General features: G+C 39.7%; 1 protein-coding gene and 1 non-coding gene across 13 annotated transcripts in view; one reads left to right on the top strand and one right to left on the bottom strand.

Moving 5' to 3' along the window:
* ARHGEF10 (Rho guanine nucleotide exchange factor 10) overlaps positions 1–16,529 on the top strand; it is a 169,723-nt gene that overhangs the window by 99,568 nt on the left and 53,626 nt on the right. For all 12 annotated transcript variants that reach the window (XM_058288003.2, XM_058288001.1, XM_058288006.1 and 9 more), the window contains one exon: positions 3,044–3,225. In XM_058288003.2, the coding sequence (XP_058143986.1) occupies positions 3,044–3,225 (182 nt within the window). The remainder of the gene's footprint in view (positions 1–3,043; positions 3,226–16,529) is intronic.
* Positions 7,613–7,719, bottom strand: LOC111766403 (U6 spliceosomal RNA). Its single transcript, XR_002798463.1, has one exon. It is a non-coding gene; the product is annotated as a U6 spliceosomal RNA (small nuclear RNA).

Genomic DNA, 16,529 nt, shown 5'->3' on the forward strand with positions numbered 1-16,529 from the left:
CATCAGCTCTCTGTGTGTGGTTCAGTGTCCTGGGTGGGCTGCAGTTTTTTCACGCAGGGTGGCTCTCCTTGTGTGTGGGGCACCCCTGCATGGCATGGCATTCCTTGCACGTGGCAGCACTGCATGTGGGCCAGCTCACCACATGGGATCCAGAGGCCCTGGGGATCAAACGCTGGACCCTCCATATGGTAGATGAATGCTCTATCAGTAGAGTCACATCTGCTTCCCTGGTATATTTACTCTTTAGGTAAGATTGATGTTGAAGCTAGAAACTAAATTATGTTTCTTTTATAACCCTACTGAATCATTCTACAGTCTTTTTAAAAAATTATTGTTCGAGTTCTTTCATTTTAGCTGCTTTTCTATATACATTTCTGATACTGTTTTTTTTTTCTGTAAAATGAGATTGAGTATATCCATATTTTTTGTAAACCAAGAAAATGAGTAGCCCTTTATGCTATCTCTTCAGTTCTTTTACTTAAAATAGTATTGCATCAGAATTGTTCTCCAATGCATAGAATATTGCAATATGTTTAGGATGGCTGAGAAGTTCAGAGATCCTAAAATAGAGACATATTACAAGAGAATTGCTACAAAATTGTTTACAATACTCTTGGTGTTATACAAAGTGCTACAAGTTAAAGTGGTATCCTGGACCAGCTCATAATGGCTTGTTAGAGTCAATTGGTAAATTTTCAGAAGTTTTGGGAGCCTGTTGCTAAACCATTGGTAGCTTGAAATTATTTATGATGGGATTATTTACACCATGGAAATTGGCCAACACTACAAATCAGGGCCCCTCTTCCCATTGAGAGCCACTTATTGAACATTTACCAGCACACCATTGAAGAGGGCATATTTTCCACGCCTGTCATCCTCATTTACCTAGTTCAAATAGATTTGCCTAACCTGCCCCACTACTACTTTAGGGTTCCCAGCAAAGAAGTGGTATAAATTAATATTTAAGAGCTCACACTATAGATCAGACTTCTTAGATTTGAATTAAAGCTCTGCCACCTTGTAACTTTGAAAATTTACCTGATCTCTAAGCCTCATGCTCCTCGTTTATAAAATAGAGATAATAATAGAAATACTGATGAAAATGATGATTACTATCTCATAGGGTTCTTGTAGGGATTAAGGGGAGAAAATTAATTAGAACCGTTAGCACAGTGCCTGGCACATTGTATTATCTGATGACTATTTTTATTATTTTACTCAGTGACTTAGCTTATTTCATGGCAGCTATAAAATAAGTCTTAAAAAATACCAATTTTAATGATCCCCACTTAAAAAAGATAAAGAATCCTTTTTGTTTGATTCATATCATTATATTAGCCTTTATTGTTGAATTTGCCATTGCCACATAATGCCACATGAAAGCAGTTTTGTTTTTTAACTCTTGCTTTCCGTGTGTGAAAAAAGTCAGTAGCATTCTTGCTTTGGGGATGGAGTTCACTTGGTGAAGCTCTGAAAAGACATAGCTCAAGATTTACCCAATTTGGACTGCAGTAGAGAAGTTTTCAGATAACAAGTATCAAAAATAAGACATTTCTACATCTGTTTTTCCAGTGATATGGAGATAAGTAAAATTTAACAGAATGGTTGCCAGTTTATTTGTCCAAGAGACCCCCCCTTTTCACGTAGCGCCATTTACTTCTGACAGAACCGGTGTTTAGAGTGATGCTGAGTCAGTCTAGGTGTCCTCGTCCGCATGCTAGGAATAGTAATGCTCCCCCACCAACCTGGGGAAATACGTGCATGCAAGACAAGATTCAACATGTGCAACTATTTTGTAAACAGCAAAATACTCTACAAATATAGGTTTTTTTAAAGTTTTTAAATTTTTTTATTTTTAAAAAAGCTTTAGATTACATGAATGTTACATCAAAAATATAGGGGAAGCTGGGCCCCTCCCCTTAGTGTCAGCAAGGGGGAGGAATAATTAATAGTTTAAAAGGTAACCACACAAGGCAGAGCTCACTGTCTCTGCCCCGAGGAGCCCACACCAAATCTCAGTGTGTATTTCCATCCTTCTCTCCCAAGCTCTGTTATTTTCCCCCATTTTCCAATAAATTTTTTTTTAGTGACCTAATATATATATTTGGGATTCCTATATACCCCACACCTCCCCCACTTCCCTCCATTAACATCCTTCGTTAGTGAGGTACATTTCTTAACATTGATGAGCGCATATTGAGGCATTGTTATTAACTGTGGACTATAGTTTACGTTATAAAAGTTTTTGTTCTCATTCTTCATCTCCATTTCTCAGAATATAGTGGGAAGACTACTTCATCGAAATCACTGAGGTGCTTAGAGGGCGGAGCTTGTGCTCAGGACAAAGTTCCAAGGGGTGATTCTTAAGTCACTATAGGTCCATTGACTTAATGGCTGTCATAGGGCTCTCTTGTCGTTTTACTTAGGTTTAAAAATCTCAAGTAGACAGAATGATTTCTTTGTATATAGGTTACATTTTATGATAAAAGTAAAAATAATCTATATAGGCCATGGTGTTTGTGTTTGTTTTTTCCATTTAATTCTTATATATCCAAATATTTTCATCTTGGAGTATAATGGTCTCATTTAATTCTATTAAAATGGTTATAATATAGCCATATAAGAGTATAGAAAGGATTTTAAAGTTACTCATATGAAACAATCAGAGAATATAGCTTATCCACATAGGAGATTTTACCTGCTAATATTATTTTCCAGAATACTTGAGAATCTTTGGTCAGATAGACATCAGTAAGTGTCCAGCTTAATTAACCCTTTTAAAATTTTGTGGAAATCCTTAAAGCTTTCCAGGAAATATGTCTTTTCATAATTCACCCCTGTGTTTTTTGAATTAGAAGTTATAAGGGTTCCTATTCTGTCATCTAATTGGAGACCTCATGTGGAACCAAATGGTTACCATTCATAAGAAAGTCAGAAGCACTATAATTTAACAATTAAAATGTTTCCTCCTTGAATATGGTAAAGTATAAAACATATCACAATGTGTCCATATAATTACATTTAAATGTTCTGATTGTTTCAGCACCTCACACGAAAGCAATGCTATCATATCAACCAGCCAAAGGTATTTATTAAAGTGGAGTGTTCCTCTTGGACATGTAGAAGTAATAGAATATGGCAATAATGAAGGCACAGGAGAAAACAGCAGATATCCACCTGTTCTCTCACCTGAAAGCCTGGTAGTTGTTGCTAATGCTAAACCAAGTAAGTGATGCTTTTATTCATGTTAATTCCAAGTCTTGGGGGCCCGTGTAAGCTTTGACATAATTAGACTCCAATTCCTCAACCTCTAATACTAGAGGCAGACAAAGTTAAAAATGATCAATTATCGGGATAATGCAGTCTTTAGAATCTATGTTTTATCTTGTCTGACAAACAAACTAATATAGCTAAATCAGTTGACTTGTCTTTGAACTTGTTTCATCAATTGCTGTGCCTCGTTTTGGTTTATAGTTAAGTTCTCTGGCCACTTGGAAATGTATTTAGTGTTCCCAGTTCTGAATTATGTTCTTCATTTCAGTGTTCTTCATTTCATGTTAAGCAGACTGAACTTCAGCTCACATCTTTTATTTTTTAAGATTTACTTTCTATTTATTTCTCTCCCCTTCCCCCCCCCCCACCCCAGTTGTCTGCTGTCTGTGCCAGTATCTGTGTGTTCTTCTGTGCCTGCTTGTATTTTTTTTTCTTTTTAAAGATTTATTTATTTCTCTCCCCCTCCCCCCCCACCCTGGTTGTCTGTTCTCTGTGTCTGTTTGCTGCATCATCTTTGTCTGCTTCTGTTGTTGTGAGCAGCATGGGAATCTGTGTTTCTTTTTTGTTGTTGCGTCATCTTGTTGAGTCAGCTCTCCGTGTGTGCGGCGCCATTCTGGGCAGGCTGCACTTTCTTTCGCACTGGGCGGCTCTCCTTATGGGGCGCACTCCTTGCACGTGGGGCTCCCCTACGCAGGGGACGCCCCTGCATGGCAGGACACTCCTTGCGCGCATCAGCACTGCGCATGGGCCAGCTGCACATGGGTCAGGGAGGCCCGGGGTTTGAACTGCAGACCTCCCATGTGGTAGATGGACGCCCTAACCACTGGGCCAAGTCCACCACCCTCTGCTTGTATTCTTGTCAGTGGCACCAGGAATCTGTGTCTCTTTTTGTCGCATCATCTTGCTGTGTCAGCTCTCGGTGTGTGTGGCGCCACTCCTTCGCAGGCTGTGCTTTTTTCACGCGGGGCAGCTTTCCTTATGGGGTGCGCGCCTTGAGCGTGGGGTTCCCCTACGAGTGGGACAACCCTGCGTGGCAGGGCACTCCTTCTGCACATCAGCACTGCTCATGGGCCAGCTCACCACATGGGTCAGGAGGCCCTGGGTTTGAACCCTGGACCTCCCATATAGTAGGCAGACACTCTTTATCAGTTGAGCCAAATCTGCTTCCCAGCTCTCATATCTTTTGAGCATGCCTTGAATTGATGAAAAAAAGTCTTAGAGTTGTAGACCTTTTCATTTAATTTCTATATACTCAAATATTTTCATCTTGGAGTATAATGGTCTCATTTAATTCCATTAAAACCGTTATGGTATAACCATGTAAGAATAAAGGATTTCAATAGGTAGAGAAAGGAGATTCATTGACTGTTTATTCATGTATGCATCCATTCAATTAGATGATAATTTTTTATTACCTAACTACTATCTGATACATAGCATGGAAGAATTAAGAAACGTTTATGCTCAGGGAATGGTAAGTACCCTGTGATAGTCCCCCCATAACTGACAGCACCCATGGCTGGGATCTTTTTCCATCCACAAGAATATAAAATTGAAGAAGGCCCAGAAAGTTTCCTGCTCCTGCTTAATCCTCTGATAGCGGAGGACATCAACGAAATACTCACTTCTGGTTTGGCAATTCTTGCTGAATGTTTAAAGAAAGAACTCTAAGACCATTTCAGTGGTAAGGTGTGTAGACTTTAGAACTTGAGAAGTTGCTTTCAGCAATTGAGAGTTCCTTGTTCCATCGTAATCTTATTATCCTCATAATCTTATCATTTCAATTACATATATGGTCAGACTCAAGGAGAACAAGATCAGGGTCAGAGAAAAAAAAACAGAATAATGGCTTGTAACTCTTAAAGTATCTGTCTCGTGGAATAAAGAAAAAGAGAAAAATGACAGTATCACTAATGTTTAAATAATGCTAGCTTCTTGATTAGAGACAATTAAAATGCCTATTCATCCATTAACTGATATTTATCATTAATACGTTGTGAAAATAAGAATTTAATTAGGGGGTGGCAGACTTGGCCCAGTGGTTAGGGCATCTGTCTACCACATGGGAGGTCCGCGGTTCAAACCCCGGGCCTCCTTGACCCGTGTGCAGCTGGCCCATGCGCAGTGCTGATGCGAGCAAGGAGTGCCGTGCCACAGAGGGGTGTCCCCCGCATAGGGGAGCCTCACACGCAAGGAGTGTGCCCCATAAGGAGAGCCGCTCAGCATGAAAGAAAGTACAGCTTGCCCAGGAATGGCGTGGTGCACAAAGAGGCCTGACACAACAAGATTACGCAACAAAAAGAAACACAGATTCCTATGCCGCTGACAAAGAAGATGCAGCAAATAGATACAGAGAACAGACAACCAGGGTGGAGGAGGAAGGGGAAATAAATAAATAAATAAATAAATCTTGAAAAAAAAAAAGAATTAGGCATTGTCTTGATGCAGTTTTCCAAATGGGAAGAGGCCATAGGGAAGTAGCGTTCTCAATTCAGACATCCTACAAGTGGTACTTTTGCAGAACAACTGCCAATTTTGGTTTTCAAGTTTCCTAAAATTATTGTTTAATCATTAATAGGATATTTTGCACACAAAAAAATTTTTTATGTCAAAAATAAGTATGAACAGCAGATTCTTGAAGCTTTCTTCCTACCCGTATCGTGAGTCGTTTTAGAACTTACAATCTTCCAAGTCTTGAACTTGAACAATTACATACTTGAATTGTAAATCTTGAATACTCATGTCCTAGTCTTGCCTGAGCTGCTATCACAATTACCACAAACTTATTTTGACTTAATACAACAGGAATTTTTTGATTCAGTGTTTCGAGGCTAGAAGTCCCAAACTGTATCTGTAAGACTTGCTTTTTTCCTCAAAGCCGGCATTCTGGTGGTGCCTCGCTGGCAGTTCTTGGGTTTCTTGGCTTTCCTGGCCCCTGGTGATGTCCTCCCCTTTCTCTTCTGGGTTCCCTCTGACTTCTGGCCTCTGGCTTCTTCCCATGGCTTTTTCCCTCTACACCTGAATTTCGTCTGCTTATAAAGAACTGTCGTGATCTGGATTAAGACCCATCCTTATTCATTTGAGTCAGACCTGCATTAAAATAGCATCTTTGTTCAAGACATCCTATTTACAAGAGCTTTATAACCTTAGAAATATAGATTAACTTAAGAACATGTCATATTGAGGCACATAATTCAATCTACCACAACTCATATCTTTTAAAAAAAGTCCACATAGGCATTGAAGAGATCTTTTTCTGTCTGTTTCATTACAATACCAACAATGCCCATCATGATGCTTCCATTACTATTTCTTGAATTAGTTAAGGAAATTATCAAGGGAATATACTCTTTACTTATATCTCATCTTATTCACATTTTTTAAAAATTTATTGAAGTGTATCACTCATACATAAACATACATAAACAGTAAGTGTGTAGTAATAGTTGTGAATTTACAAAACAGACATACATAACATCATACCAGGTTCTCATTCCTCCCCTACCACCAAATACCTTGCATTGTTGTAAAACATTTTTAACTAATGACTAAAGAGCATCTTCAAAATATTACTACTAACCAAAGTGTCTTACCTTTGGTGTGTTTTTCCCCAACTCACCCTATTATTATTTTTTATATAATTTATACATGAACATGCATAAACAATAAGTGCATAATAAAAGTTGTTAAGCAGACAAGCATAACATACAGGGGTCCCATACATCAGCCCACCACCAACACCTTGCTTTGTGAGACATTTGTTACAAATTATGAAACAATATCATCAAAATCTTATTTATTATAGTCCTACATTTGGTGTATTTTTCTTCCAACGGACCCTATTATCTGTTAAATACACATTTATGATAGAAGTTGTAAACTTAAACAATCATGCACATGTGCAGAATTCCCATACAACACCTCTCTATCAACATACTACATGACGGTAGGACATTTGTTACAGGTTATGAAATAACATCATTGGACTATTACCAGGTCCATAGCGTACACTTGGCACACTTTTTCCATATCAACATAGTACATCTTTGGCATAGATGCGTGAATATTACATTATTACTGTTAACTACAGTCCATATGTCATTCCAGTTGTAATTTCCCCATGCTTCTCCACATTCCCACCACCCTTCAGTAGTGATGTATATCTGCTCTAGCTCAGAAAGGACACTCTTGCATCTGTACCATCAACCACAATTCTCATCCACCTCTGGGTTCACTGTTATTTAAGCCCTAGATTATTCTCTAGCTTTCTTTCAGTTGGCATTTACATCCCTAGACTACTCTTTCCAGCCACATTCCCATTTTAAACCAGCTGTTACTAAAAAATATGGAATGCTTCATGAGTTTGCATATCATCCTTGCACAGGGGCCATGCTAATCTTCTCTGCATTGTTCCAATTTTAGTATATGTGCTGCTGAAGCGAGCACTTACATATGTTTAAAACAAGAAATTTAAAAGTTCATAGAATATTGGTTAAAAAGAGGTATCAAATACACTGAATAGAAAATGTTGAAACATATAAAACACATTCTCTAAGAGCTAAAGAAGGTCTCTTTATCTGAATTAACATGTATATAATACGTGAGAAGCTGTAGCATCTAGCTAGGATAAAGCTTTTAAGATAGAAATTCCTGGCTTAGGACACAAGATGAGGGTCCTAGTTAGAGAGTCAAGGGCAGAGTCCCTGGAGTCTGGGTGCCCTAAAGGAAAAGCACAGTTCAGGAGACCCTTCAAATCAGTCTCATGTAAAAACTGTTTTTAACTAACAACTACTCAATCCTCCTTCCTTCTCCCCTCATCCCCTACACTAGTGGTTCCCAGACGATAGCAGGATCATTTGACATATTAAAGTGCAAATTGCTTGGCCCTGCCAAAGGAGCTTTTGTCTCAGCAGATCTGGAATGGGGCAGAGAGTTTGCATTTCTATCACATTCCCCGGTGATGCTAATGCCACTGACCTGGCCAGGGCGAGCTTTGGGAACTAGTGCCCTACAGTGCTCACCTGAGCAGTGCTTGATGCTGCTCCGTTTCTTCTTGTTCTCCCTGTCTCTTCTCTAGTTTATCTCCTCCTCTTTATGGGGTTAGACAGAAAGTATTTAGGCTTTACTTGATTTGTTGAAAAGCCATGATTTTTATCCTACTTGTTGCTCATAAGAAGAAAGAGTTAGCATTTTCTTTTTTTTTAGTGAAAGCCTGACATTTCTAATTCAGATGACTGAACTGTTATTTCGCAAATGGAAGGCATTGCTCATCAAATAGAAAAACCACATTTGAAATAAAATGGCTTTTGTGGTAGAAGAGTTGGTGCCTTCAGTTTCTTTCTGTCTTTATTTTGTTTTGCATAAAAGTTATAGTGTTAATTAATTTTGATTTAAAATTTAGAAGAAAACATTTGAGCGATATGAAAGAGGAATACAATTGTCATAAAAAGAGTAGCTCCATTCTCAAGCTTTCCAACAGCCCCACAATTGTCCCCCTCTTATAAAAAAGGAAACTGAGGCTCAAAGAGGCGTCAAAACCCACAGACTATTCACTTCATCATGCTGTCTTTTATACTAACAAATACTTTTTATTATTCACATCTTTTGAGTCAGGTGTTTTCTTTTATGATTAGACTTGATATTTACAACAATCAAGTTAGCACTTACAGGCGATGAACTTTGCCCAGTGGTTAGGGCGTTCGTCTACCACATGGGAGGTCAGCGGTTCAAACCCCGGGCCTCCTTGACCCCTGTGCAGCTGGCCCGTGCGCAGTGCTGATGCGTGCAAGGAGTGCCCTGCCACGCAGGGGTGTCCCCTGCGTAGGGGAGCCCCACGCGCAAGGAGTGCGCCCCATAAGGAGAGCCGCCCAGCACGAAAGAAAGTGCAGCCTGCCCAGGAATGGCGCCGCACACACGGAGAGCTGACACAACAAGATGATGCAACAAAAAGAAACACGGATTCCCGTGCCACTGACAACAACAGAAGCAGACAAAGAAGATGCAGCAAATGGGACACACAGAACAGACAACCAGGGTGGGGGTTGAGGAGGGAGGGGAGAGAAATAAATAAATCTTTTTTTTAAAAAAAGCACTTAACAGTCCTGGTGAAGGAGAAGCTAGGGTTCAGGGAATGTCGGTAACTCGCTAGCGTCACATGGTTAATTAAGTGTCTGAGCTGGTATTTCCCAGTTCTGCCCTTTTCATTATGCTCTCATGTGCAAGTGAAGTGAAATGAGTGTTGTCACCTGCATATTTCTAAATTAACCAACAGCTATGTAGATAGAGCACTGGATGGAAAATAGGGTCACACAGAGGGCAGCATCCTTTTCTGCAGACTGGGAGCTGCTTGGGAATGTGAGAGATGCAGTTCCTGTCCACATGAGATAGGGATTAGGGAATTAGGAGGTTTGGGGTGTAGAAAGAATTTAACAGTTCTGTGTTGAATGTGATACTTTTAAAAGTTTTTGATTTTTTTTATTAAGGTAGTCACATGCAATAAAGTCCACCCATTGGGGTGCCTAGTAGATATATATGTGAGGAGGGCAAGTATGCAGTGGATTACCAGAATCTGGAATTTGTGGAGGAGAACTGGGCTAGAGATAAAGGTTTGGGAGCCGTCAGCATATGGACTGCATTTAAATCCACAAACTACATGCTCACGGTGTTCATTATTAACTTTGTGGATCTCAGTGCCTTAGTTTCCCTATCAATAAAGCAAGGTTTAATTTTTAGCTCTCAGCAGTAAAAGAGTATCATGGAGTAAATGATCTTTAAAATTCTTCCTCGATTAAAAATTTGTGAAAATCGTTAATATTTGCTAACTGTGTGTGTAGGAAGACTGAACTCAGTCAAAACTCTCTTTAGCATTTTTATTATTATTATTATTATTGTTTTAAAGATTTATTTATTTCTCTCCCTCCCCACCCCCCCGCCCTGACTGTCTGTTTTCTGTGTCTATTTGCTGCGTCGTCTTTGTCCGCTTCTCTTGTCAGCAGGAATCTGTGTCTCTTTTTGTTGCATCATCTTGTTGTGTCAGCTCTCCGTGTATGTGGCGCCATTCTTGGGCAGGCTGCACTTTCTTTTACTCTGGGCGGCTCTCCTTACGGGTCGCACTCCTTGCGCATGGGGCTCCCCTATGTGGGGTACACCCCAGCGTGGCACGGCACTCCTTGCGCGCATGAGCACTGCACGTGGGCCAACTCCACATGGGTCAAGGAGGCCCGGGGTTTGAACCATGGACCTCCCATGTGGTAGACGGATGCCCTAACCACTGGGCCAAGTCCGCTTCCCTGGAGCATTTTAGATATTATGTAATACAGTATATGCTACCTTGGATTTACAGATGTTGTAAATGGCCAACATATTCATCAGCAAGTTTAATATTGGTACAGTATTTATCTTGGTGTGACTCATTCCAGGATAGAGGAATAGTCTGTTGTTAGGTGCAGAGTATAATTGCCTGATCTATATATTATTAAATTCATAATATTAATTAATTAGCCCCAAGCTGCAATCTCTTGCTTTTCACATCACTGATAGTTGCTTACTGTTTATGAAGATGAAATTGTGTCACCTCCATAAGACACATTTTAGCTGGATTGCCTAATGTCTCTTTCAGAATTTTTATAGAATGGTCTCCAACTTCTCAATGTTTTTTTTTCTTCTGATTCTCTTGTAATTATCATTAAATTATTTTGAGAAGCTAAGTTAGAAATTCTTGGTCAAAGTTGATGTTCATATGACTTCTCTGCTGTTTGAATAAATCAATTATAAAGTTCAGTATTGGAGACTCTGGTCTGTTATTAGTGTGGAACACAAGGTGTAGGTGTTGTTTCCTAGCAACTGCTGCCTTTTAAAGTATGATGTAGTAACCATCAGTGAAACCAGGAAGGAACTGCATGTAGAACACCCCAAATCCTCCAATAAAAGAGTAGTTAGAGTGTACATTTGCTTCACATTTAGTATTCTTGTTGAATTGACATTTTATTGGCATTAAACTTTTCACTATAGTGTAGGGACTTGTAAACTGGTGTTCATAGATCTCTAGGGGTCCATGGATTGGTTTAAACTTCTGGACCCCTAAAATTATTTTGTGAAATTTCGTGCATTTTTCTGGGATAATCTATAACTTTTACCAACTTCCCAAATTGGGACTGTGGTGGTAGGTAACCATTCATTGCTCTAGTCTAGTGCAATAGATTTATTGACATACTTTGTGGCGTAATCTATCAGTTTTTAGTCTATGTTCCACCTTGTCTGAGGTGAATTTATGAGAAAATAAAATTCTCTGTTGCTAGAAATAAGGTGATGGTAAATTGTTTTCTTCAGGTACAATCTTTATAACCTGAATTCAGTTTCAAAAATTCGACTGTAAAGCACTCTTTATTTGTAAGGTACTGTACTAAGTAGGAACTGTGGAGGGTACATGATGACGTGTCATATAGTTCTCGCTCTCAAGGCGATTTCCTGGCAGTAGAAGAGATCTAATTCGACCAGACGGGTCATGATATGTTAAGTGGTGCTCCGTAGGAATGACCGTTGGAGAACTATTACTACCTGTTTTAGTTTTCCGGATGCTATAACAATTACCATCCAGTGGGTTGACTTGAACAGTGGGCATTTCTTAGCAAACAGTTTAAAGTCTAGGAGAAGTCTGAATCGGGGCATCAGCAAGGCGATGCTTTCTCCCCAAAGACCGTGGCGTTCTGTGGCTGGCTACCAGTGATCCTTGGATCTTTAGCTTTTCTGTCACATGGCAATACACATGACAGTCTTCTCTTTTCACTTCCAAGTTCCATTGGCTTCCAGCTTCTAGCTGTTCCCCCTGGCTTCTCTCTCTTATGTCCAATATCTTTTGCTTATAAAGACTTCAGCCAGGACTGACAATGTGATAGCCAGGTCCTGAGCCTCAACAGACTCCAGCACCTACAATCTGATTTATTGAACTTACCACACTCAGCTAAGATGGAGTTGAAGAAGGACAACCACCACACCATGGAGCCTAGAGTGATTACAACTGAAAGTGGGAGGATTGCATCCAGCATCCATGTGAAATCTGAGCCTCCTCTTGACATAGAGGTGCAATGGCCACAACCAATCCAATATCCACATAGAAGAGGTGGCATTGGATTGGGAAAAGTGGACATGGTGGCTGATGGGTATGGGGAAAGGCAGGAAGAGATGAGAGGTGGAGGCATCTTTGGGATATGGAGATGCCCTGGATGGTGCTTCAGGGGCAATCACCGGACATTGTAAATCCTCACAGGGCCCACTGGATGGAAGGGGGGAGAGTATGGGCCATGATGTGGACCATTGACCATGAGGTGCAAAGGTGCCCAAAGATGTAATTACCAAATGCAATGGATGTGTCATGATGATGGGAACGAGTGTTGCTGGGGGGGGGGGGGGGAGAGGTGGGGTGGGGGGGTGGGGTTGAATGGGACCTCATATATATTTTTTTAATGTAATATTATTACAAAGTCAATAAAAAAAAAAGACTTCAGCCATATTGCACTCAGCAAAAGTGACAGTTCTACAGAGGCAAGTCAGAAAGTCTCAGCACTATGGACCAACAAAATAGCTTATTAGAAGTTTGTTTTGATACAGTATTGAGGATCTCAAGAGGAAGTAATTGGATAATATAGGTTATCCCTTCTCGGGTATCAGTCTCAACTGGGTTTGACAGCAGCAGTCACGTAGAGCTTACAGGTAGGGGAGCACTGTGTTCTCAAGCAGGTCCTTTTCAAGAGTCAAGCACTCCTAGGCTGGAGCGTCTCGGTTCTTGATCTTTAAGTTTGTAAGAGTTGAATTTTGGCCTGGAGATTTGAGGACAGGAGCTACGAAGTCTATTGTAGTAGAACTTGAATCATTCAAACTATGCAGCACTTTTTAGGGTAGTACTTCAAATTGAAGGGAATCAGAATGGAAGAAAATGCCTAACTTCCTAATTGCAATGGCAAAGGAACCTATAAACCATTTTCTAAAAATTGTACCATTAAAATACTGTGGGGGAGGGTATGATGCTAGTGCCCAGTGCCATTTTTTTCCTATATCGTATGAATTTACAGATCTTTCCCACTAGAATCTTATAAAATTATCAAATTCTTTGGATTAATATTGAGAGCAAACACACAACTTTGTCATTCGGCACTGTTAACACTATGAAAAATCTTGAAACATTCTTCATTAGTTTTCCTGAAAATCGAAATTGAAGTGTTAGATGGTTGGTAATTAACAGAGGCAGTTTTACTTTAATGTGATTGTTTCTTCTGTAAGACATTTGATTTTTTTAAAGACTAGTATCTGCAGAAGATAACCACCAAACACATGGGGTGTCTAATGTGGGGGAATTGATGCAGTTGCACTTTATAGAGTTAGTAAAAACTATACAATCTTTCTTGCATGCTATAAAAGTATGTTAATTTTGCTAAGAATTGGAGCTCACCTCTCAGAGCAAGACTTGAAATGTTGATGTGCACATAATCAGAAAGGAACAATCTTTGGTTTAAAGTGATTAATCTTACTGCTGGATATTTATTTTATGTGTTTGTTAGTTTTCCCCTCAAGCAAACAACTTCCCTTGTGAATAGACTACATGAGTATAATGAAAAACATCTTAAAACATACATGTATGGTAAAATTACAAAAAAGCACAATAATGGTATGTATCCATTTCAGAATAATAGTTGTCTTGGGTGAGGGGGAGAAGTGAAAATGGTGATGGGAGTTTAATTTGTACCTGTAACATTTTATTCCTTTTGCCAAAAATGACATCTGTGGCAAATGTGGCAGAATGCTAATGTCTATTAATTCTATGTGGTAGGTAAACAATGAAAATATGTCCATATATTTTTTTCTGTACTTTTTTGTATTTTAAAAAGATTTATACTTTTAAAAAAAATTATAGTCCAAGGAAGGAAACTAAGAGGCAGAAGTGACAGAATGAGTGCAGAGCTGACCTGGAACTTTGGCCCATGGTTTTATCCACTTACGACTTAGTTGTAAAGTTCCGTCTTTCAGTCCTTGCTCTCGGTGGTACAGCAGCTGTCAAAGGAGTGTATCCGCATCTGTGTGGGAGGAAGTGATGGTAGAGGTGGCAGAATGGAACAGAAAAGTGTCTTTTATAGTCACAGGCTTATTTCGAGCAGCCCTGCATGTGGCAGCGCATGAAGTGATGCTGCCAAAAATGTGGAAATCTTTCTACAAGCAGAAGGATCTCTACCTTCTTTGCCATATTTTTGTCATTCAGTTACCTTAGCAAGAAGTGCTGGGAGCGGATGTGGCTCGTGCGGGTGAGCATCTGCTTCCCACATGGGAGATCCTGGGTTTGGTCCCCGACACCTCCTAGAAAAACAACAACAAAAAGTAAACAACAAAACAGACGGGGGGAAAAAAGCAACTCAGGGAAACCAGTGTAGCTCAATGGTTGAGCTTGGGCTTCCCACATAAGAGGGCCCAGGGTCAGTCCCAGGGCCTGGTACCTAAAAAGAAAAAGTATTGGTGTGAATTTTCTGGGTGTTCAGTAACATACCCTAAAACTGGTTTCACTCTGTCTTCTGAAAGACTTCCTTAAGAAGCAAATGGAAAACTGTCCTATACAAAGAAATAGGCACATATTTTCTGGGTTTAATGTGTACTTTATTGTATAAAATAAGTGGATACTGAAATATTCTAGACAAGCCCATATAGGTGATCCTTGAAATTACCACAAATACTTGGAAGATGATTCAGTCAAGTTAAATTTAACTTTCCCCTGAGAACATTCTGTCCGGGCTTCTGGTCTTGTCCAGTTGTCCAGTGACCAGGCTTTCAGTGCAGTGGTCATAGTTAATCAACCTCAAATGATAAGCCAGCTCGAGTGGGTATGTTTTTACATTAGTACATCAATATCAAGCAAGTCATTTCATTGTTTTGATAAAGAAGACTCTACAGAAAAGATATATAATCTAATGTGGAAATTAAGTGTGTTTTTGTAGGTATGGATTGCTAAACATGGAAGACTGCTCATGTGTGTCTGTATATGGGCAGTCTGTGGATACTCTGTGTGTATTTTTCTACATATGTGCATATCCTTGAACGCACATGCACATACTCAGCAAATGTTGAGCAAATCAATATTGTATGCTGGGTTTTAAGGCACCATCACAGGGATAGTTTAATTTCTTGATTGGTGCTTTTGTGTCTGAGGCATAACATATATCTTCGTGAATACGATATTTTCAAATTATAAAATTATATCCTAATTTTTATTATAAAAAAAAAACTTCTGAAGCCAAACTGGATTTTAATCAGTGGGACAGTCATATTGTTCTTTTTTCACTTGATGCAGTGGTTTTGGCTTTGAGTTCAGTGGGCTGCCACTGGGAGGTGGAGAATCCACAGTAACATGTTCCGAACTTGGTAGGCTTTGTTTTCCTGAGCTCTAGTTATGATCACTGCTAGTTTATCACTAAGATGTTTCTATACTGTCCATGTCAAAACACGATTTGTTAGAAGAGAAACTAGGTTTATACTGCATTTATCAGACTTTGATTTTACATATGACACTATAAAAAAAATTACTCTCTCCTGGGAACTAATTCTTGTTTATGTTGGAAAGACTAAAAAGTTTAAAGAAATTAAAAATTACCTGCAATCCCTGTATTTGGAAACTATATTAGCATTTTGTTTAATTTTATTTTTTATTTTTTTAAAGATTTATTTATTTATTTAATTCCCCCCCCCCCGGTTGTCTGTTCTTGGTGTCTATTTGCTGCGTCTTGTTTCTTTGTCCGCTTCTGTTGTCATCAGCGGCACGGGAAGTGTGGGCGGCGCCATTCCTGGGCAGGCTGCTCTTTCTTTTCACGCTGGGCGGCTTTTCCTCACGGGCGCACTCCTTGCGTGTGGGGCTCCCCCACGCGGGGGACACCCTTGCGTGGCACGGCACTCCTTGCGCGCATCAGCACTGCGCATGGCCAGCTGCACACGGGTCAAGGAGGCCCGGGGTTTCAACTGCGGACCTCCCATATGGTAGGCGGACGCCCTAACCACTGGGCCAAAGTCCGTTTCCCTATATTAGCATTTTAATTTATTTCTTTCCAGTTTTTTCCTGTGCCTTTATACATTTATTATGCTGCAGTACAGATCCACTATATATCATCCTGTATGATATGTTGTCATTTAATATTTTTTAATGAGCATTTTCTCGTGTCATTGAGAATTCTGAGTAAAAGTAATTTAAGCTAACCACATAATATTTCCTCATGGCTGTACCATCG

This window comes from Dasypus novemcinctus, chromosome 25 (assembly GCF_030445035.2).
Source record: "Dasypus novemcinctus isolate mDasNov1 chromosome 25, mDasNov1.1.hap2, whole genome shotgun sequence".
Taxonomy (NCBI): Eukaryota; Metazoa; Chordata; class Mammalia; order Cingulata; family Dasypodidae; genus Dasypus; species Dasypus novemcinctus.